We start from the raw sequence: 23,100 nt of genomic DNA on the forward strand, positions 1-23,100 counted from the left end.
TGCTCTGCTCTGGTGAGACCCACCTGGAGTGCTATATCCAGGTACAGGATGTGCTACATCCAGTGCTACATCTTCAGCCCAGGAAAAATGTGGACCTGTTGGAATGAGTCCAGAGGAAAGCCACAAAGAGAGATGGAGCATGTCTCCTATGAAGAAGACAGGCTGAGAGAGGTGGGGTTGTTCAGTCTGCAGAAGAAAAGGATCCTGAGAGACCTCATAGCACTTCCTGGTGCCCAGAGGGGGCTTGCAAGAAAGCTGGAAATAAACTTTTTGGCAGGGCTTGTTGCGATAGGGCAAGGGTTAATGATTGTAAACTAAAAGAGGGTAGTTTCAAACTAGATACAAAGAATATTTTTTTTTTTTTTATGATGAGGGTGGTGAGGCACTGGAACAGGTTGCCCCGAGAAGCTGTGGATGCCCCATCCCTGGAAGTGTTCAAGGCCATGTTGGATGGGGCTCTGAGCAGCCTGGTCTAGTGGAAAATGTCCCTGCCCATGGTAGGGGGTTATGACTAGATGAGTTTTAAGGTCCCTTCCAACCCAAACCATTCCATGACTGGTCTGCTGATTAGAGACCTCTGAAACAAAGCAGCAGGATGTGTGTGTTTCCCTTCTTCTGACATTTGAGACGTACATCCCCCAGCTGTGCCTTTTGGCTGCAGTTCAAGGGAGTTGGTTGCATGCTTCAGCTTTTAAGGTACATTGTCATGGAGTTATTTTGTTGAGATTTCCTGTTTGCATGCATCCATCTGTGCAGAATTATTTTTTTCTACATAGAATCTTTAAAATTATTGTCCTTAAAAAAAATCCCAACATTTTGGGACACCCTATTATAACCATTTATCCTATTTCTAAGTTAGTCCAGAAAAGTCTTCCAATTTACTTGTTTGCTTGAATATTTATCTGTTTTATTATGAGTACACAGAGAACTTTGGTGACCCTGGATCTCTTAATTTCCTGGTTTCACTGTTTGTATAGTGGTTTTGTTTTAATGTAATCTAATTGAAGCAAATAATTCCAAAGGTTTATTAGCTCATTATAACAAATGACTGGATTTATTATTGTTATTCAAATTTATTTGAAGTTTTCTGGCTTGTAACACTGCTTTTGTTTTGATTTCAGAATGCTCTCTTTAGTTGTATTAACAGAAATGAAAGTAAGTATATAATGAATAGTTTCTTTTGTTTTTCTTTCATAATATTCATTTTTTCTCTAAACTGTAAGAGATTATGTAGGTGAACATATACTCAAACACATGGATTTCAGACCCATATAGGGAAAAGCCATGAGTAAATTGTCTTACTCAAGTAATGAAGGGATTTGGGTATTTGTATAATTAATATCAGTTTTCAGTTTGTGTATTTGCATTTGTCTTTTCTGTCATCTTTTTCTTCTGCTTGTTCATTTGATGTGTGCTAAGTAGCAAAATTAAATGCATAGTTTAAATGTTGAAGAGCCATGCGTTTTGTTGCGTGATATCTGTTTATATAAAATGAAATCAGTGTCTCAGAATTAAATCCAGTAGAAGCTATTCTCAAGAACTACTATATGTATTTAACAGCATAGCAAAAGTGGGTGGATCGCCAATACCATCTGTCTGGGTTTTTTGAATGATACTACTCATATTTGTTTGTTTATTAGTAGCATTTCTCTCATAATTCAATTATTGGACATGTCTGGTTACCTAAAATAAGAACAAAACAGTTGAAAATGAGATTCAGCTGGCTTGTTCATGTCTTGAACTTGAGTTCAAGGCAACTTTAATACTGACTTTTTCTCCTGCCAGACAAACAAATGTAGTTTGGCTAGTTACAGATATTTCCAGTCATTCTGTAGACAGAGGTTTTCAGTAGAGCATAGAATTTATTCTTTTTTTTTTTTTTTTTTTTTTTTTTTTTTTTTTTTTTTTTTCCATTTCTTTTAGCATCCTTGTGTGTCAGACTTGCTCATCTCTTCATTTCTCTGCGTAGGAACCCATAGATTTTCTGTTGTTTGTCTGTTTGCTTCCCCAGTGGGGTCAGTGTGTTGCAGTTACGCAGGTCACCATACGAACTGCCGGGAATATTGCCAAGCAATTTTTCGGACAGATTCCTCTCCTGGTCCGTCACAAATTAAAGCAGTTGAAAATTACTGTGCATCTGTCAGCCCTCAGCTTATACACTGTGTGAGTAACTACACACAGTCATATCCAATGAGGAACCCCACAGACAGTAAGTACAAATAAATCCATCTTTACTGAAAGAAAGTTATAGAAGATACTGAAAATGTACTTCTTGTACATTTTATATAAAATGTGTTATTGTAGAAGTCTGTCATATAATTGTATTACTATCATTATATGAATGTATATGATGATAACTTTTGGGTATAGGTGCATTAATAATGTTTATTTACTTTTCATTTTTACATATTGGCTTTGTAGTTTTTTTCCAGAGTTGATTCTGTATCTATTTAGGAGAAGCAATGTTATTTGAGATTCTTTGGAGAAGACACCTAACCGCACTTTTATTTCTCAGGGCTGTTATGTTGTGCATCTTTAATGTTGTTTTGTGCTTGACTGTTAACTGTTTTGTTAACAGGTTTGTATTGCTGTGATAGAGCAGAAGACTATGCGTGTCAGACTGCCTGTAAAAGAATTCTAATGTCAATGAAAACAGAGCTTGAAATTGTTGATGGACTTATAGAAGGCTGTAAAACCATGCCTCTTCCTCAGGACCCACTTTGGCAATGTTTTCTTGAGAGTTCAAGATCTGTTCACCCAGGAGTCACTGTGCACCCTCCACCTTCAACAGGCCTCGATGGAGCTAAGCTCCATTGCTGTTCTAAAGCAAATTCTTCCACATGTAGGTCAGTATCTCTCTAACCTCATTTACAATTCTGAAAGTACTTAGGAATTTGTCTTGTTTCTGGCCTTTGCCTGAATCTTGCTGTGTACATCAAATAGGAAGTTCTGGAATTCTTAGAAAAAATACAGGTTCAGGTAACCAGAGAGTAATCTGTTGAGTAATGTATTCTCTCCAATACTTTGTATCTCAAAACATACTGTTTTATAAGAGGAATCAACCTTTTCATACATTTGGCACTGGCTTATTACAGCAGACACAGTAAGTTAATGAAATTTGCACCGTACTTGTGGTCATAATAGCCAATATTGCAACCTCTGGTTAAGAGGTCTTAATGAGATGCTAGAGAGAGACAAACGATTATCAGCTCCACAAATGCTCAAGTGCCTGGTTGCTTTATGTTAAAACCTTGGCAGTATTCCTTTCTAGATGTTCTTCTAGTTTTTGTAGGTGAAAAATAACTTAGGTAATTTAGTAATTAAACAAGGGAACTAACTATTCTGACATTTAGAAAAACAAAGGTTTTCAGCAAATTGTTGCATGCTTCCAAATTATTGAGGCATTTTTAGTCTAGAGTGGTTTTCTGTCCACTTTAAAAATAGATGATGATTGCATTTTAAATGCATCAATGTGTCTGAATAAGTGGCAAACATTTTTGAGCTGTTACTTCCTTTTATATCAAAGTTTCCAGTAACATCTCATGAATGCAGCAGGATCTTTAAGGGGTTTAGTAGTAGAGCCTCAGAATTACATTATTTCTTAGAATGTTGTAGCATAGGATAGTTAATAAAGTATTTTTTAGTTCTTTGCTTTGACAGCGAGTTCTAAAATGGATCCTTCTATCAAGTTTTCAGTAGGCAGGAGATCTAATAATACAGTGAAGTTCCGTATCTTGGAATGGAAACATTTGTAGTTTGTAGGACATTGCTGTAAACAATGTGGGCTGGGTATTGCTGACACCAGGAAACATCTCAAACAAAAGCAGCAAACAGTGTCCCAAACATCAAAGAAGGCAAAAGAAGGAATGTATTTTGCTTGACAGTCATTTCTGTAGGAGGAGAAAGTGTGATTTGAAGCTGAAGGATGGGATTAGAAGTTGTTCATTGTGATGGCAACTTAGATTTATTACCAGTAAAAAGAGCTGGGATAGTTTTAATCTCAAAGTTGTAAGTTCAGGTTTCAAGTTGTTACATTTTTATTGGATATTGCCGTTTTATATCCTGAAGTGTTTTGATCTTGCTAGCTTAAACATGTACTGACATACTTGAGCAAAATGGGTTATTTGCTTTGAGCACTACATTTGGGTGCCCTTGGAGACTTTGTGGGCTCTAACACAATGCTCTGTGGTGAGCAGAGGCAGAGTGATGGAGCAAAGAAATGATGGGCTATATCTGAATGGCTGTTCTTTTAATTTTATTTTCTTCATCTCTATTTCTTTTTTGTTTTCAGAGAGCTCTGCACTAAACTTTATAGCACGAGCTGGGGCAATTCACAGAGCTGGCAAGAATTTGATCGCTTTTGTGAGTATAATGCAGTTGAAGTTTCCATGTTGACCTGTTTAGCAGATGTACGAGAACCTTGTCAGCTGGGCTGTAGAAATCTTACTTACTGCACTAATTTTAATAACAGGTAGGAGAGAGACACTGAATATTTTATAAAGGAATTCCTATGCTTTGATTTCGAAAATAAAATGAATTGTTTTTAAGACTTATTTTGAGATTGTATGTAGCTTTCTTTCTGCAAATATGGTTTTAGTTAATTTGAAAATAAGTACTTTTTCTTTAGAATGAACCTTTGGAAATGCATTTAGCAACAGATGTAACAAAACTTAAAAGAATAAAAGTTGTAAAATGTCACAGTGTATTATTATCTCTGTGTATTCCTCTGTCTTACTGCATAGACAAGTAAGTCATGGTTACTGGAATGTTGTATATTATAAATAAGGTTAAAGTGTTTGTTAAATTTACATGTTACTCATTTTCAAAATTCCTTTTTTGCAGAGATGTTTCTGTGGGTTTATAGGACAAAATTATTTAAAAGTGGTGTCTGAAAGTAATTGCAAGGTTAGAGTTTAAAAAAAACAGAGTTTAAAAAATCCCCTAAATTTTCTTAGCTATTAGAGATCACTGGTGTGTTTTTTTTTTTTTTTTTGTTTTGTTTTTTTTGTTTTTTTAATAGTATGTAGTGGTGTGAGTGTTATAGGAGAATCCTAATTCTGGCTAAATATAAATCATAAATAAACTCGCATTAGTGATTCACTAAGAAACAGATAATTACAGAGATATTTGGGCTAAGATATTTTCTCTTAGGTCAACTTCAGATGAGAAATATTAAAGTGATACTTGATCTAAGAGATAGAGGTGAGAAGGGAGTTTCAGCCTTGAGTCTTAAAGACCTTGTCTTCCTTAAAGACAGATTTCAAATTGATTTTGATCTTGCTTAACTGTGGGAGGGATTAATTGCTTGTATACCACAAAAAGCAAGCCATATGAAGGATGTAGAGTTCTTATGGTGAAAAGGTAAAATGTGGGGTATTTATTTTTTTTATACATGCTATACATGCTATATCTTACCTTCTCCTTTTAAGACCAACAGAACTATTTAGAAGCTGCAATACTCAGTCAGACCAGGGAGCCATGAATGACATGAAGCTATGGGAAAAAGGGAGTATTAAGATGCCTTTCATAAATATTCCTGTGCTTGATATTAAAAAATGCCAACCAGAAATGTGGAAGGCAATTGCCTGCTCCCTGCAGATTAAACCTTGTCACAGCAAATCTAGAGGAAGTATTATCTGCAAGTAAGTACCGTGGGGAAAACAAAAACCATTTTAGAGGTTTTACTAAGGATTTTAATGAAAGCTAAAAAGCTGTAGGACTGTGTTTGCTATGTTAGGAAAACATGGCAAGGCAAACATGGAAGGAATATGAAATTGTTTGGTTGCCATTGCTTGAATCTCTAACACTGTAAATTAAGATATTTGCCTGTTAATGAGATGGATGTATATGCTTGCATTGTGAAGTGAAAAAAAAACCCAGATGTACTGAAGTTTTTTTGGCTCTCTGTGGGGTCTTAAATCTTTCCTCTTTTTTGGTTTTGAGATCTACCAATGACTTTCAGCTGACAGAAAGATCTGGGGAAAAAAGGTTTTGTTTTTTTTTTTTTTTTTTTGTTTCTTTTTAATAAATTTTGAAAGTAGGTGATTGAGTAGAAAAAAGAGCAGTCAATAATGCAGGTAGTGAGGTAGAGTTCAACCCATATTAGACATTAGTAAATTAAGGAAGTTCTTGGTCTTGGAAGATGGCATATGATGCCATAGAAAATGAAGATCACCAAGCCTGAAGTCAAAGAGGAGTAGTACAAGCAGTAGTTTCTGTCTTTGTGTCACAAATTTGTTCCTTCCTCCTACATAAAATATAGCAAATATATATATATATATGTATATATATATATATAAACACTCTGCTGTGAGGCATATTGGGAAAGTTGTGGATTCAGGGAAGGGAATAACAGAATAACATAGAAAGAAATCTTTTTCATATAAGCCCTTTTTTCTTCAAGTAGTCTTCATGAAGTTCTGTCTTTTTATTTACCTGTAGATCAGATTGTGTGGAAATACTGAAGAAGTGTGGAGATCATAATAAATTCCCTGAAGGCCACTCAGCTGAGAGTATTTGTGAGCTCTTATCTCCAACAGATGACTTGGAGAACTGTATACCCTTGGATACTTACCTGAGTAAGTACTAACATACCTATGCAGAAAAATTAGAAACCAGGATACTTTGAATGCTTGTCATTACTTTAATAATACTCATTCTTGATCTTAAAATTGTATTGAATTCGAGACATTTTATTTAGTGTATTAGAGAAAATTTGAATTTTCTAGTTGCCATAGTTCACTGCTTCTATTCCTTCTTGTATTGGACATATGTGACAGGAAAATTATTGGGCAGACAAGATAAAGAAAATATATTTTGTTTGTGAAGGATTATCTGGGTCGTTATTTCCAGGACTGAGGATTAAACTATTGAAATAAGATAACTACCTGGTCATATAGCACTTCTACATCTATAATTAAAGTAAAAAAATTTCACAGAATTGGCAAAAATATTATTTTACTGGATGTACGAAATGTCATGCTTTGCTGAAGAAACAGAAGCCTCATTTAAATCAGTGTAGATTATGTGTATTTTGTTTTCAGGCCCAAGTTCTTTAGGCAACATTGTAGAAGATGTCACACATCCATGTAATCCAAACCCATGTGCAGCTAATCAGCTATGTGAAGTAAATAGAAAAGGATGTCAATCTGGAGAGCTGTGTCTTCCATATTTGTGTGTGCCTGGTAAGGTTTTTTGGGCTTCTCTTTACTGAATTTTGCAGGTAAACATACCACTGAAATGTTGTCGAAGATTTTTGAAGTGAACTACTGTGCCATGGTTTAACCCAGATGACACCTGAGTACTGCACAGCCACTCACTCGCTTTCCCCTCTGGCCTGGCCAGGAACAGTTTAGTCACTGAAATAAAGTTAATAATAATAATTGTCAGGGTGCTGCTGATGAAAAGGGAGATAAGAAAAAGAGAGGAATACAACCCAGAGGAACCAAGTGATACACAGTGCCACAGCTCCCCTCCTACTGACCCAATGCCCAGCCCTTCCACCAACGATGTCTGGACATGCAGCTAACGGCGTTTCTCCTTCCGCTCCCTTCAGTGACACATTTAATGTGGTTGCACCTCACCAGAAAGACAGTTATGGTCATTTGGGAACTGCTTTTTTAGAACACTGGTGTTGTCTAACATCTGCACCATGTGTAAATGTGAGCTGACTGGGGAGAGAGCCCCATGCAGAATAAGTTTCAGGTACCTGACTTTGAAATGGCAGGGTTGGGTGGTGTCAGTAACAAGGATCAAACCTACAAAAGGAAGTGAGACTCTGCAACGTCCAAATTCTACAACCCCTTCATTGTTCTGCCCTAAGGTACTGGTAGTGCTTGCCATAGTTTTCCCCTTTCCTTTAAAGCAGGACGTGTCATTCAGTGACATGAGGGGTCAGCTGTAGTTCTTGAAGCAGTGCGGAAAGTGTGCATTTGGTGACCACTTGAACATGCGTGTGACTGAGCAAGTGAGAGCAACACTCTCACTCAATTTTTACACTGAATTGCGTGTTCTAGAGGAGGTGATAGAGAACATTGCCATAGCTGTCTCACATCAGTTCCCTCAGCCTCTTTTCTTCCAGCAGTTCTATGGCTGAGTAGCAGTTTTCCCCAGTGGTTCCTAATTAAAAAGGAAAGCTGGATTTTGCCTCACTCATACATCTGCTCTACTTGAGCTCTTTTAAAAGTGAGGATAGACTTCAGATCATTCTTTGTGTGAAGCTAGGGATATTGTTTTAGTTACACTTCTATGACCCTTACAAATATTTTTGTTTTCCTGGAAAGCTGAGCCTTATTGCTATAGAGGTTGTATTGTCTTCATTGTATTGGCTGCAAAAGTCATTCAAAGTCATCTGAAAACAAGCTTATACAGAGCTTTTGAAGAGACAATTTACTTCCTCTGAAGGTTGGAAAGTGACTTTATATTTTAATTCAGTCTTTTTACTGGCTGAAAGTTTCAGGGGGTTTGTTGCAGTTCACCCCTAGTAGGGTTATTTCAATCTGCTATTTATTTTATTATTTTTCCTTGCAATTTTTAAAACAGTTATTTTTTTGTTTCCATTCTTTTTTAAATCTACTTTTCCTGCTTTTTCTCCCTTTCTCTCCTCTTCACATCTCTTGTAAGAATCCTTCAGTGTTCACTTAAGAGGTACAAGTAGAGAAGAAAGGCACAATAAAATATGTGAGAGAAGGGAAATAACGGGGCTTTGCTTGTGAGACCCTTTAGTTCAAATTCTGTATTGGAGAGGGTGAAGCATGTGTAGTATTTGTCATATAACATGTTTCATACTACTACAGAGCTGAAAAATTAAAATACTTGAGAATTTTAATTTCAAGTCTATTTCTCAGAAGTAACCTCTTTACAGGTACTTCAGAACTTTGTCTCAAGCAACTGTCTTCTATTTTTGCTGTTTATTGCCTCTGTGAAATGGGTGAATAAAAGGGCAAGAGTAAGGCTGCTCAAGAACACCTTATGTTTTTTGCAAGTCAGTGTAGTAATTAATTTCAGTAGTGGCACTTGCCCACATGTTTACTACTTACGAGCTAAAATTTTTCCTTGTATTCAGGCTGCAAACTGGGAGAAGCCTCCGATTTTCTTGTCCGACAAGATACACTTATCCAAGTTCCATCCTCAGCTGGTGATGTTGGGTGTTACAAGATTTGTACCTGTGGACACAGTGGCTTGCTGGAGAACTGTATGGAAATGCGTTGTGTTGACCTCCAGAAATCATGCATTGTTGGAGGACAAAGGAAAAGTAAGTAATAGAGTAGTGATGCATCCAGCACCTGCTCCTTACCTAAGGAATTTTGAGCTACTTGAGAAGACACAGAGAATCTGAATTCAGAGTTTATCAGAAAATACAAAAGATGATGACTGCATCCCTATTTTTAGTACTGGGTTAAGTCTTACATATGCTGGAGGGTTCCACTGTTGCAATCAGTACTGAACTCTGCCTGTCTCAAATCAATCACAGTCCTGTGTGAAGGGTATTCTCAGTACAATATTTCTTTTTAGCGTGGGATGGTTTCTCTGCTAGCTCCAAATGGTTGGTGAAGGGTTGTTTTGGATTTGTTGGGGTTTTTTTCTTCCTTCCAGTGGCTTGTGGCATCTGGGCCGGTCAACTCCCAAGGTTTGTGTTTCCACTTCAGTGGTTGGCACAAAGACCTCTTTTCCCTACTTAGTGATTCATTCAGCTTAAGGTTTGTGAGTACTCATGCAGCTATTCAGAGTAGGAAGCACGTATCTTAGAAGTGTAAAAATGGGATTAAGTTGTGGTGATCAAGTGTAGGGTTTAGTGAGAAAGGCATACTGTCCAGCTACCTGTCTACATTGAACCAGTCTTTTTTTCCCCTCTTCCCTTTGCTTTCCCACACATCTTCCTGCTTGATTCATCCTAATTCCTCCTTTTCCTTTTCTTTGGCTCTTCCACTAAACATATTTATCCATGGGGCTAACATATGCCTAAAAATAAACATGTAAGCAAATACATGATGATGATGAAGGTGCATTGAACACTCAGGTTTTTAAAGTCTTCCTCACCATGGCAGCCCCCTGTTTTAATTGGCATGGGTAACAAGGATTAATTGGGTTCTATCTAATCTGACAGTCCAAGGAGTTCAAGGAGATGTGACAGGTGCTTCTTAGAAGATTATATTGATTTATTTTCAGATTTACTCTTTGCTTTAGAGCTTTAAATGTGTATTTTTGTCATGCAAACTGGCATTATAATCTTGGGAAAAGAAAACAAAATCAAAAACAAAAAAACCAAAAAAAAAAAAAGTTACTAAGGTAGGGGGAAACTTACAAAAGGTCTTGAATGTAAAATGGAGTCTGTGCTGAGCTGTGACCTATCGAAGTTGGTGCCTTTTAATCAGCAAGCAAGACATATTCTGCTAGTGAACAGTTGCATAGCTCAGCACTGGACATTGTTTAGTGTCTGTAAATCAGCCCTTTTAAACTACTGTCAGACTGTTGTCCAAGCAGAGCTAAAGCAAGGTAAAAATAATCTCATGAGTCCAAAATAACTGAGGTTTCTTTTTTACCATGTGATATGAGTTATTTTCACATTAAGTAAAACTTAAGAAGCAAGGCACTTGTTGTAGTTTCATTTGTCACAAACATAATTTTCAGATTGGGAACCAAACGCTAAATCATGAAAGACCAGAAAATTGGGATATTTCTTTCTCACAAAAGATACCAAGTTGAGCTAAATAATCAATTGAACTATTATTTTCATCACTCAGGAAAGTCTACCTGCAGTATTCCAGGAATGGAATGGGGGATTTTGGAATCTGTTTTTTTGTTGTTTTTTGTCCAAAGAAGATAAAAGGCAGCCAAACATATTTAAAACTTTTATTCTGTTATTTTCTTTTTTTTTTTTTTTTCAGACTTGGTACTATTTGTTCATGGAAGCAGAACAATGAAAACATCTTAACATTAACAATATATTTGATGGGCAGTTGTAGAAAATATCTGGTGAAAGTGGATACTTTTAAGATACAGTACTTTTAAGATACAGTTGTTAACAAATACAGTTTTTAAATGGTGACTGTGACTTTTTATGGACCATTCTATTCAAGGAAACTTGTAGGTTTTCAGATTATTGGTGAAAATAATCACAAAGATGTTTGATGCTGTATTTGTATTTTATAGTTGCACAGTGTACAGCTCTCACTTGTTCTGGGAACCATAACAGTATGTGTAGCTGTAGATTTTCAGTAAGTGCTGTCTATTTAAAAACAAACAAACTACCACAACCCCAAAACCAGACAGCTTCCTCTTTTGCCATAGTGTCTTATGTAGTGTTTATGGTGATTAAGACTCTAGGTATTATGTTATAAAAAAATAAAAATTACTAGGTTCCAAATTTGTTAGATGATGCATTGAAAGCAAAGAATTAAAAGTTTATGGTCACCATGTAAATATTTTGCAGTAACTATATTTCATTGGTTTATATGTCAGTCATATAAAAAAAGGGTTTAGACATAACATCTGAACTGTGTTTTTTATAAAGAAAACAACTCTGAATGTTTTGAATGATGCTGTTTTGTTTTTTTTTGTGTTGTGAGTTGACTCCACCCAATAAAATGATTACTGATGAGGACAGGTTGCTGTGTGCACTCTTTGACAGTGAAAGACAATAGCCCTGCACAGTTTTCAGGTGGATCCTAAGTCAGGTACTCTGAAGAATCACCTGAGATCCTGTGTTTGGCATTACCTCCTAAGCTTTTCTTCTTCCCTGCTGGCAAGTTCTTTGCTCCTTTGAGAAGTACTGTGGTGTAAAGAGAGCTTTTTTGTGCTACAGAGGCTTTCTCTTCCACCCCCTCTTTTCTGCCCTCATTTGTCTTCTGAATTGCTCCAGTCCTGAGGGGTTTCAAGCCTGTGTAATGTTTTCTTTAAAATTCTAATTCTCAATCTCAACCCTTTGAAGAGATGAGAGGGAATTACCTTATTTTGTAATTGGCTTATTTTATAAGGTAATTACTATTGCATTTTCCTCAAGAGCTGTGTACATTTTTGTAGTCTTTGATAACCAGTTTGGTTATAGATAGATCAGAGTCTTGTCATCGACGTGAATTGATTTGATATAAAACATATATCACAGAGAAGGGCAGTCATATGGGCAGTTCAGAAAACCAAACTGGCGTTGCTAAACTGAAGAAAAATCCTCTTAAGTTTGCAGTTTGATTCTTAGATTCAGGTGTGAAAATATTACTCACTTATTCCAATCCAACAAAGGCTGGAATGAAGCATTGGAACTTTTACCTCTTGACAAACACATACAAGTTGTGCTTTATGTGTGAGACTAAAAGTTTAGGAAGCTTATGTAAAGCTTTACCTTTAAGAAAATACGAAACTTGCTAGCCAGAATTTATTGTTCTTAAAAAAAATAAACAGAAAACCTAATTTATACAGGCTTTGAAAGGACTAAGTGCTTGCTTCTGTGGCTAACTAATTAATCAAAACCATATGTGAACAGGCTTTTCTGTAAGTGAATAAAGCAAAACTTGAAATCTATTGAAAAAAAAAGGATGGAAATTTCAGTGGGCAAATACACTGAAAAGAGAAATTACAGAAGCAATAATGAGAATGTAGTATCTATGTAGTGCATATGAATATGTAGTCTTTGGGTGTATTTGCATTAATTGTATGTATTTACTTAATTTATTTGAAGGCCATGGAGCATCCTTTAATATAGATTGCAACGTCTGTTCCTGTTTTGCTGGAAACTTGATTTGTTCGACACGTCAGTGCCTAACTGAGCACAGCTCAGAGGATGAACGTCGGAAGTTTACAGGTAACTTTCCAAACCATGAAAACTCTAAGTTGAGTATTTTTAGAGCAGAAATTATCAACTAAATTCTTTCTGCAGTACTAATGGAAAGCACCCAATAGTTTGTTATTACTATGTTTTTTTAACTATTTCTTTTTCTCACATCCAACCTGCACTGCAGGAAAAAGCACATACTTTAAAGAAGAAAATCAATACTGAAAAATAAAACCTCAAGTAACACGTAAAAGTAAGTAGAGACAGGGTGCACTAGGTATGAGAGAGATAAAGAGTTTAGAGGAAAAATGGAGAAAGCTGAGTAGAATGAGCAGAGGCAGGACACAAACTTCTCTTCCTGCTCCTTGTGCCTCCAGCACTACTAAATGGCAGGTGGGAGAAAGGGGCTGAAGGCGAGACGCCTCAGTGACACCTTGTGTATCTTGTGTCATGGAAAATGAGTGTGCACCCAGTCCCTGTTCTGTGCATTGCTCTTGCAGGTTTGCCCTGTAACTGTGTGGACCAGTTTGTCCCAGTCTGTGGCCAGAACGGGCGCACATATCCCAGTGCGTGCATAGCTCGCTGCGTTGGGCTCCAGGACAACCAGTTTGAATTTGGATCGTGTATTTCCAAGGATCCTTGCAACCCAAACCCTTGTAATAAAAATCAAAGGTAAAAGCAGAATATGTTTTTCAGTTTTTCTTTTGCTTCGTCCACTCATAAAGCAGATTTACGTGTTCTTTGAATGTGTTGTATATTGTAACATTCTACTTTGGGGGTATTCCAATAAAAATAACTGTTTGAAGTAGCTGCTTTTTATTTATCATAGTTAGTAATATTGGACTGTAATAACTGCCAGTTCTTGGTTCCAGTTTTGTAATACTATGTCAATTAAATTCATTATGCAGATCTCAGTTTAGCAGTAAAGGAGACTTCACATATACTTTCAAAAGTGGGAGAATCAGATTTTGTCAAAATGGCAATAACTGTCATTTACTACTTTGTTTCACACCTTTTACTAGTTTACAAAGAAGACCCACATCTGAATTCAAGACTTGGAGTCAGTCTTGCTTATTCAGTCAGTAATCTGTGCTTTTTGTCTCTAAAATAGGAAAATATCAATCACCCTTTTTTTTTCTTAGACTGAAATCTTGTGAAAACTATGTCTGTACAACCTCTCGTTTTTCAATATCAAGAAAAGCAAAATCTGCATAGACAAATATATTAAAACAAAAATATGCTTTGTACTAGTCTCAGGCAAAAAAAAAAATCTGACCTTTCTTACAGAGATCAAAGTCTGTGGCTCACAATATTGGTCTCTGTCTTCAGTTTTCCCAGTGTTGTGCAATATTGCAGTCTCCTTTGAATTAGTGCATTTTTCTGTTTTGAAAGAAAGCCATCAAAATAAGTTGTGTAATACTGTGCTTTCATGAAAGCTGATTGTAGCAATTTTAGGGTTTTTTCCTTTTTCTGCACTTATAATGCCATGATGCAGAAAAATACTGAGAAAACACTGTAGTTTTGTAGCTGTTACAGCCATAATGGCATTCAAAATTGGAATTTCAAACCTGCATTGTGGATAAACATTTTTTACTTTTTATGTTTGAAATTTGGAGAGGACATAGAGACTTTCCAGTTTTTCAAAATACCATTATGCTTAGAACCTCAACTTGTAGTTTCAGTAAAGGATTGTACACAATACATTTTTCTGGGTCAGTTTGGTAATACAGCTCAAACTGAACATGCTCATCTGAACATGCCCCTGATGCACTTGGAATGTATTTAGGATCTTACATTCCACTTGTGAAGTGTTTAAATCTCAGAATTTCCAAGCCTTCCCTAATATCAAAGGCGTGTCTTTAATGCATGGGAGTGCAGCACTCAAGAGAGAATAAGGACATATTGTGCATTATCCAGTGGTGGCAGCACTGCTGTAATTTATTGAAGGAGGGAGTTGTCCAGAGAGGCCATGAGACCTTTCATCAGCCTGCTCAGCAGACTGCATTGGCTGGCATTTCTCTAGCAGAGGGATGCCTTGCAGGGCCTATGCCAAATGTTTTGCAGATAAGATCATGGAAGGTACATGTTTTATACAAAAGGGAAAGAAATTGTGCTGGTTTTCTGTCTGTACTTGTCTCTGCAGAGGAATGGACGGTAAGAAAGGGTAAATACAAGATTTTTCTGTTTGTTTGCAGTCATCCTCTAGATGGGATGTTGTACAATATTCCAAACCTCTAAAGCTAGAATCCAATTAGATATTTGTAATTGAAACCATATAATCTTGTAGGTCTTGTTTTCACCCCTTTCTCAGAGAAGGGAAAGACTAGACCTCTGCAATAGAATCTTTTCTTCTTGCTGTTTCCATGTTTTCTCTAGCCTACCTGTTGCTAAATATTCATCTACAAAATGAAGTATGGGAGGTAGGTAAGAAGTTTTTCCAAGCATTTGTCAGTAATCCATTGAAAAATACATGGTAAAAGATAAATGTTAGCAGAAACTGCGGTTGTTTTGACATCATTGAGTAAACATGGTGTGAAACTGTCCCAGGTTTGTGATGAAAAGGGCTATTCAGAATGTTCTATCACTTTTATTTCCTGCAGCTCTGCTGAACCACAGTTAGGTCTAAAGCACTGGAGAAAATTTCACTGAAAATATTTTCCCTCAAAAAATAATCCCGTGACATGACATGAAATTATTATGACTTTCTGCAGGTGCATACCAAAGAAACAAGTTTGCTTGACCAGTTTTGAGAAGTTTGAATGCAGCCAGAATGAATGTGTGCCAAGGCAGTTAAATTGTGACCAGACACGGGATCCTGTTTGTGACACAGACAATGTGGAATACACTAACTTGTGTACTTTGTACCAAAAAGGAAAAAGTTTGGCATACCGAGGACCATGCCAGGTAGGAAGTGGTTCTGGCAATAAGTATCAAATCTTCTTTGTTCCTTGGTGTTCAACTTAACAGTTTTTATTTTAATTTTTTAAGTATTGTTTGTTTGTTTGGGTCTTTTTTTAAGTATTCTTTTTGGAGTTTATAGCTTATAAAATATTCTAATAAAAAGTAGTAATCTAAAAACTTATTTTTAACTAGTATAAAAATAAGTAATCTAAAAACTTATTTTTAACTATTATAAAAATAATCTCACAATCTTCAGAATTTTGTCAAATCTTTCTCTGCTTTAGTTAACAGTTGTCTCAAAGTCAATCAAAAGCTCTACTTAAGCTTTCTTGGGGGTAATACTCTTGATATTTATATCTTCCTATATATGCTATTAAAGCTTGCACGCTAAGATGTGTTTGTAGTAATTAGTGCAGTTCCGGGGTTACTTAAATGCTAATTCTTACTGATATTAACTTGTTGAAATATAAAATAATGCCCAGTCATACAAAGTCTTTAGCTTTTTGTGTGATTGTGCCTCAGGTTTACCAAGTTCATTGCTCAGGATCTATTTACAGACTAGGAGTCTGTAATAATTTCCTAGTTAGTCTGCATTGGATTAGTCTTCATATTAATCCTTGGGAAGGATTAAAATTAGGTTTAGTTTTTGCATCCCACCACTCTCTGCGGTGGTGTTAGATGAGCTACTTCTGTCACCTTACAATAACACATATACAAATATAAGTAATATAGGTAAATAAGTGATATATAAAAATATACAATGTGTTAGAAACACATGTGCATGCACACTAAATTTTAAGCACACAAAATGAGTTGTTAACAAATTAATTTTTTTAATAGAATATTTTAAGGTATAGTGAAATTATAATGATTTTAATTGATTATAAAAGTTGATTTAAATATGGTCATTTTATTTAAGCACTGGACAGAACAAAAGTTGTTCGTTTCTGCAATATGTTTTATTGTGCATTTCTCAGACTCTGTCACCTTGAAGGACTTACCCTTTTCTTTTTTGGCCTATTCATAAACTGGCAGGTTATTTCCTCTGGATTTCCTACCTTTTCAAAGTTCTGACAATATTAGTAGTGAATTCCCATTAACTTTGGCTTTCCTCGTGTTGAAACTACTCAGCAGTTTGTGCAGCAGGGCTGAGCTGACGCTGCCGGCGTTGCTGTGTGTTACAGCCCTTCTGCAGGTCGCTGGAGCCCGTGTGCGGACACAACGGGGAGACCTACGGCAGCGTCTGCGCCGCCTACGCCAACCGTGTGGCCGTGGACTATCAGGGGCACTGCCAGGCCGTGGGCGCGCTCTCCAACTACGGCTTCCACTCCGAGTGTGCCTTTGTCAGGTGTCCCCAGCTCTCTGCCACCGGCTGCAAACCAGTCCTTGCGCCAGGTGCGGCAGGTCACTGCAGAGAGGGGAGAGTGCTCCGGGCTCTGGGGATAAATAGGGCAATACTTGGAACAAAACACAGGCTTTAAATGTTATATTAACAGAAAGCATAAAGTAATGACTCTGCTTAGGGCTAGAACAAGCCAGTAACAGGACTCAGACAAGTAAACCTGAATTGGAAAGGCCTTGGCCTTAGGGGGATGCTCCTTCAGTCTCTTAGACTGGCAGCTGGGATGGGTTTGGGAGAAACGAATGAGCTCTGTGGTGTCCAGGGTACGATGCTTCTAGGAATCCGATGAGTAATTTTTTGGAAGTGGCAGCACAGATACCATAGTGGAATGCTGAGCGGTCATCAGCATAGGGTTCCCAGAAGGGCAAAGATGGTATTTAATTAGAAGACAGAGTAAAATACCATATGTATTCACAGTGCTGTGGAAGACAGCAGTAGTTTTGCAATGTGCTGGTTTGAACCAGTTTTTTATTGTTTTCACAAGTGCTTCCTTTATGAAACAACTCATCATAGGTAATACACAGAGCAAGGATAGCTCTGTTCTTGAAATGGAAGTTTTATTTCTTTTTCTCCTTTGTCACCCCCTTTGAAAAAGGTCTTCATACTTTGTAATAACATTTAGTACTGTAAATGTCACTCTGTGAATGTGAATTGCATATAACTTGGAGAGTGGATTTAATACAGAGGCATGGATAGAAAGTTGAAATATTATCCCTTTGGTTTCTGACATGGTGAGGAAAAACAGTCAGAGAAATACGATGTCTGTCAGACAAGCACTTTTTCTCCCTTGTTATATAAAGATTTTACTCTCCAACATGGTGTAACTGCAGAAATTAATGCTTGCAATGTGCATAAATGCTTCTGTCATGTCCTAGCTATATCAGCTCTTGAAATCCATAATTTCTATAGGTGATATGCATGCATCTGTACAAAATCTTGTGGTACACACAGTGCCTCCAGTTTTTAGCTTACAATAATGAAGGATTTTAAAATGAATGAAAATTAATTGTGTTGCTTCATGCTGATAGTAGTAAATGTGTGTTGAAAGGTGACTGATTTTGCATTATAAATGTTTTCAATATTAAAAAAAAACATTAGAAATGTGTAATTCTGCTGTGAAATTGAAACATTTACTTTGCTTTGGTAATTTTGCTATTTTCATTCTCAGTTAATTTTCAAATTTTGACTCTTGCTTACTTAAAAGTGAAAAGACTATTTGTTTTTATTACTGAGATTTCTTTAATTCACATAGGAGCCTGCTGTCCACTATGTGCTGGAATGCTGAGAATCTTATATGACAAAGACAAGCTGGATAATTTTGCAAGGGTAAACAGTTCAGTCATGCCTAATGTTAAATGGTATATGAAAAGTCAAGTTACCATGCACTTCCTCCTGAAAGGTTAACATGTTACAAAAGCCATTATTTTTTAGTTGTTATTTGTGATTGTAGGAGGTTTTTTTCCTTATGCTGCTTATACTTTCCTTTATTTCCTTATCTGAGTCATAAATCGAATTACAATGCAAAACAAACCAGAGTTAGATTACGCATGAACAAGCAGACTCAGGTTTGCAGTTTGTAATACTGTGGTTTGTAGCAGTTTGCAGTTTTTGACTTGTAATAATGCAGACAAATTACATGATTCTACTATGATCTATGATTCTAGTGCTTTCCTGTCAGAGATTTTATGTTTGTAGGTGCTGTGTATGTGTGTTGACCAATTTTGCTGAATAACATTATCTATTGGGTCATGACTGCATCCTGGATTGCTGTCCAGTTGTCATCTCTAATGGTACCAGGGACATAGTGGCTACTGCAGCTTCTCAGTTCATACATTACAAGAAGAATTGAGTGAAGAAGAATTTTTAGTTTCTGTTAGAAGAAGGCTTTCTAGTTAAAGAAATGTATTGGTCTTATTCAAGTAGTTGGTGATAACTGCTCTCACCTACTAAGTACCCTAATACCTGGATTGTAATGTCTGCCTCTTTTAGTTCAGACACCTTGTTCATGTGAGAAAAAACTCCTTCAAATACTACAGAGTTCTATAAATCTAGGGCTGCCCTGCCTCTTGTTTTCCAGTGTGGGAGCACAAACCCCTGTAACAGATAACCAGTTACATTTTTTTGAGGTACCTGATACATAGACACACTAACCATGAAGGTGGACAACAACACATATCAAAACCACAGTTAATATAAGAAGTAAATATTTTTCCTCTTTCTTTCTTTCACTTTTTTTGTTTGTTTGTTTGTTTGTTTTTTGGTTTTTTTGGAGGGGTTGGTTTTCAGGTTTTTTTAGAATCAGTGAATCATTTTTTTTAATGATATTTTAGAAGCATTGAACCTGTTAGGTCTTTTGCTAGCATTTAGAGTAGAATTTGGAATGGCTGAAACATTTTCTGGCATGACATAATGTTACAAAACTGAGGAGGAGAATTTTCCATAATACCACATCATCCACAGAGTTCTTTGTTTTCCTCCAGGTAACAAATAAAAAGCCGATAACGGTACTTGACATACTTGAAAAAATCCGTCTGCATGTGTCAGTGCCACAGTGTGATGTGTTTGGATACTTAAGCATAGAATCAGAAATTGTGATTCTCATCATTCCTGTGGATCAGAATCCCAAACCATTGCAGGTAGATGATGTTATTATTTTATTTACCCAGCATGAATTTGCTTCACTTTTGTATGTGTGGGATGGTGCTTGTTTCTCAGGCAGATCCATTGTGTGTAATTTGATTGCTCATGCCCTGTTATGTCCAACTCAGCTCCAACTTCTGTCTCCTTCTCTAGCAGAAATAGCCCAAAATGTTACCAGGACTTAGGAAGGAAAGTCTTGCCAGCCTGGTCAACTCTCGCTCCATCTGCAGCAGATGCTGTCAGATTCCTGGGGGGAGGAGGATTCCGAAATCAGAGGCTACCACTGCTTACCTCACTGGTGGCACCCATTGCTGAGCTAGACACTCCTCAACTTTCAAAGCTTTGGACCTCCAGATATTAAGCTTGTCAAGTTTAAACTTCACCAGAGGCAGCTTCCAATGCTTTTAAAGAGACTTATTGCTAAATTTCTTTCTAGGGTGCAGTAGAAAATGAAGTGGAAAAAATTAATTTCCTAACATAAATTCATTAATATCATCATGTCAATGGGGTAATGGAAACCTGCAGTTTCCCAGGTTCTGTTACTTCCATTCTTTTCTCCCTTTCCCATAAAGGAAATAAGTTATCTCTCATTTGGAATAACAATCCCAGGAAGGAGAAAATCTGGGTTTTTCTACCATTGCAGACTTCAAGGAATTAAGCTGGTCAATCAGGAAGGAAGTCCTCAGTTTTGGAGGCACTTTCTTTAGTGATAATTCACGGTGGGCTTTTTTGCATCAACATTCAAAATGTATCATCCCACACTAACTTGTATATAGCTTCCTTCCTTTTCCTTTTCTACCGCTCAGGGCTTCCACAGGAGTTTTCATAGTACCAAAGTCTATGATGAGACCTCTGATCTGTTTTCCAAGTACTCCCCAAAATTATATAAATCTTATGTGCTGATGGGAATATTTTTGCATTGGCATTTTACATGGTAAGAAGAGAAATAATAACTTCTTTTTCCCTCTAGATTGAAGCCTGCAATAAAGAGGCAGAAAAGATTGAGTCTCTGATCAATTCAGACAGCCCAACATTAGCATCACACGTGCCTCTGTCAGCTCTAATTGCATCTCAAGTGCAAGTTTCATTCAGCATTTCTTCTGCTTCTGCTCAAGTGGTGCCTGCTCTGCACTCCCTGTTCATAAGCCTTCTATTCCCCTTGTCATCAGCATTGAGATACTGCATATAACTGCTTGGGAAATATGCATGAGCATTGTGGCATTTGTATTGTGAAGGACATTTGGAGTTGTTGAACACTGAACCAGAAAAAAAAAACATGGAAGATTTGGTGAACTTACATTTTTCAATGAAGGACTAAAAGTATTTGAATAATGTGAAAAGATTATTCTCTTATTCATAACTAGTCAGATGACTGTTTCAGCACAATTAGATTGTTTTCCATGGATCTTGGAAACATAAATATGTTCTGGTTCTGACATTATGGATTTATGATTTTGAGGAGAAGGGATCCTATAGGGTTTTTTTCAGCCATGAACTAAACAGTGTTTTGAGTTTACTGAAGAATGCTAATTTTATATTATTCAGATGAATATCAGTGACAATGAAAACATGTACCTATTTTAAAGATCAGTTTTGGAAGAAAAAGATTGCTGCTACTTAATTACCTTACCAAAAATTTAAGAGTTTATTCTCATGTAAATATGCTTTCATGTTTTATTATGAAGAAAACTAACTAGCCCTGGGCTTATTTCAGTAGACATCTTTCCTTGGACTAGTGAAGACTTGCAGGACTTCGGGCTCACTGCTTGTAAAATGACAATCAAGCTCTATGCTAGTACCTGACTTCAGTGAAGAGATGTGTTCTTTTTATAGTTTTGTACATTTCAGAATCTCATATTGGATGCAAAATATAAAGAATCTCAGTATCTATATTTAAGTGCCATTTAAAATATTGCAGTATTTGCATGTTATCTAATGAAATTTATACTTTAAATGTTTATACAAACAGTATGTTTTATTACTTATTGTATTTTATGCACCTGACTTTACATGAAGTATTTTATATCAGTATTATGATAGCCAAGTTTTGAAGTATATACAGAAAAACTTATTTTTGCCAAAATGCTGAACTTTGAAAGAAAGCACTGAAAACTTTTTGAACATGTATGTTGTAGCATGTTTGTAGCAATTATTTTCTGCTAAGTCTTTTAAATGCAAAAGCATTAAAGCTTTTTATTTTAATAAACACATGTGTCTTGTGTCCTTGTGTAGAATGCATGTAATGTTATGGATTCAGCAACACTGCATATATTTCCCTTTCTCTCTCAAAATAAGCACTTTAAAACGAACTGCACTTACATACATGCATGACTCACACAGATAATGTTCCCAAATAGATGTCAAGAGGGTCTCAAGGGTGAAAGTGTTCTTGCAAAATACCTTGAGGAAGACTCATGCACATAATCATCCAAGTCTTGCAACAAAAAACTTGAGTATGTTGATAATTCATCTGTTTCTGAAATGTTATGTGTATTCTTTAGACTTGGACACAGAAATAGAATGGATGCATTTTTGAAAAGATTTTTGAACTGAAATGGCTCAGATGATAGCCCCAGAAACTTCAAACAATTCAGATTGTTTAATTTTTCCAAATCATCAGCAAGTATCTCTTCAATATGTAGTTTCTTAGCTTGACTAGCATTTAGCTGAAGCAAATATGATGCTTATTTTAAAAAGGAATTATAAATGTCTTAAGGAAAAAAAAATTCTATATACACACATACATGTCTGTTTATGTATATATATATATATATATATATATAAAATGTATATATGTGTATATATATATATGCGCACCACACTGGAAAACTTAGTAAAGAGCTTTAAAGTCACACTTTTTTGTGGAATAGAATATACAGTGAATTTACTTTTATACGTCAGCTTTTGTTAATTAACACCATGAAGCTGAAGGTTTCAGTTATATTTGAACCTATAATTCTATACAAATTCAATGCTACCAATAGATGCATTATGGAAGGGCAATTGTGTGTAACTAATATTGAAAGCAAAGGTGCTTACTTTGTAAACTGGGGAAACATCAATTGCCCAAAACCTTTCTTAATTTTAATGGACTTTGTACATGCACTTCTTAATGGAAAAAAAGTGGGAGCATTTAATCTTAATATAAGGAAGACATTTTTTTACAGTGACAACAAAAAAATCCCTGGAATAAACTCCCCAGGAACATGGTGGAGTCCCCCCAATTGGAAGTTTTCAAGATACAACTGAACTGCTAAATGAACCCAAAGGTTGGATCAGATGATCTTCTGAGGCAACAGTGAAATATCAAAGTAAAAGCTCTTGTAAAAGGATTTTTTTGACTTTCAGTTTCTAGGACATAAAGGAGAATAAAAAATAAAAGACAGCCTTC

General features: G+C 36.2%; 1 protein-coding gene across 2 annotated transcripts in view; it reads left to right on the forward strand.

Moving 5' to 3' along the window:
- Window positions 1–21,915, forward strand: part of RECK (reversion inducing cysteine rich protein with kazal motifs) — a 44,796-nt gene extending 22,881 nt beyond the window's left edge. For both annotated transcript variants that reach the window (XM_053988383.1, XM_053988393.1), the window contains 15 exons: window positions 1,122–1,155; window positions 2,012–2,209; window positions 2,579–2,846; window positions 4,292–4,471; window positions 5,430–5,642; window positions 6,442–6,578; window positions 7,044–7,184; window positions 9,065–9,253; window positions 12,674–12,796; window positions 13,267–13,438; window positions 15,478–15,670; window positions 16,852–17,062; window positions 18,322–18,395; window positions 19,550–19,705; window positions 20,680–21,915. In XM_053988383.1, coding sequence (XP_053844358.1) covers window positions 1,122–1,155; window positions 2,012–2,209; window positions 2,579–2,846; window positions 4,292–4,471; window positions 5,430–5,642; window positions 6,442–6,578; window positions 7,044–7,184; window positions 9,065–9,253; window positions 12,674–12,796; window positions 13,267–13,438; window positions 15,478–15,670; window positions 16,852–17,062; window positions 18,322–18,395; window positions 19,550–19,705; window positions 20,680–20,898 — 2,508 coding nt within the window. In that variant the 3' untranslated portion in view covers window positions 20,899–21,915. The remainder of the gene's footprint in view (window positions 1–1,121; window positions 1,156–2,011; window positions 2,210–2,578; window positions 2,847–4,291; window positions 4,472–5,429; window positions 5,643–6,441; window positions 6,579–7,043; window positions 7,185–9,064; window positions 9,254–12,673; window positions 12,797–13,266; window positions 13,439–15,477; window positions 15,671–16,851; window positions 17,063–18,321; window positions 18,396–19,549; window positions 19,706–20,679) is intronic.
- Window positions 21,916–23,100: the final 1,185 nt, after the last annotated feature.

This window comes from Vidua macroura, chromosome 1 (assembly GCF_024509145.1).
Source record: "Vidua macroura isolate BioBank_ID:100142 chromosome 1, ASM2450914v1, whole genome shotgun sequence".
NCBI lineage: Eukaryota > Metazoa > Chordata > Aves > Passeriformes > Viduidae > Vidua > Vidua macroura.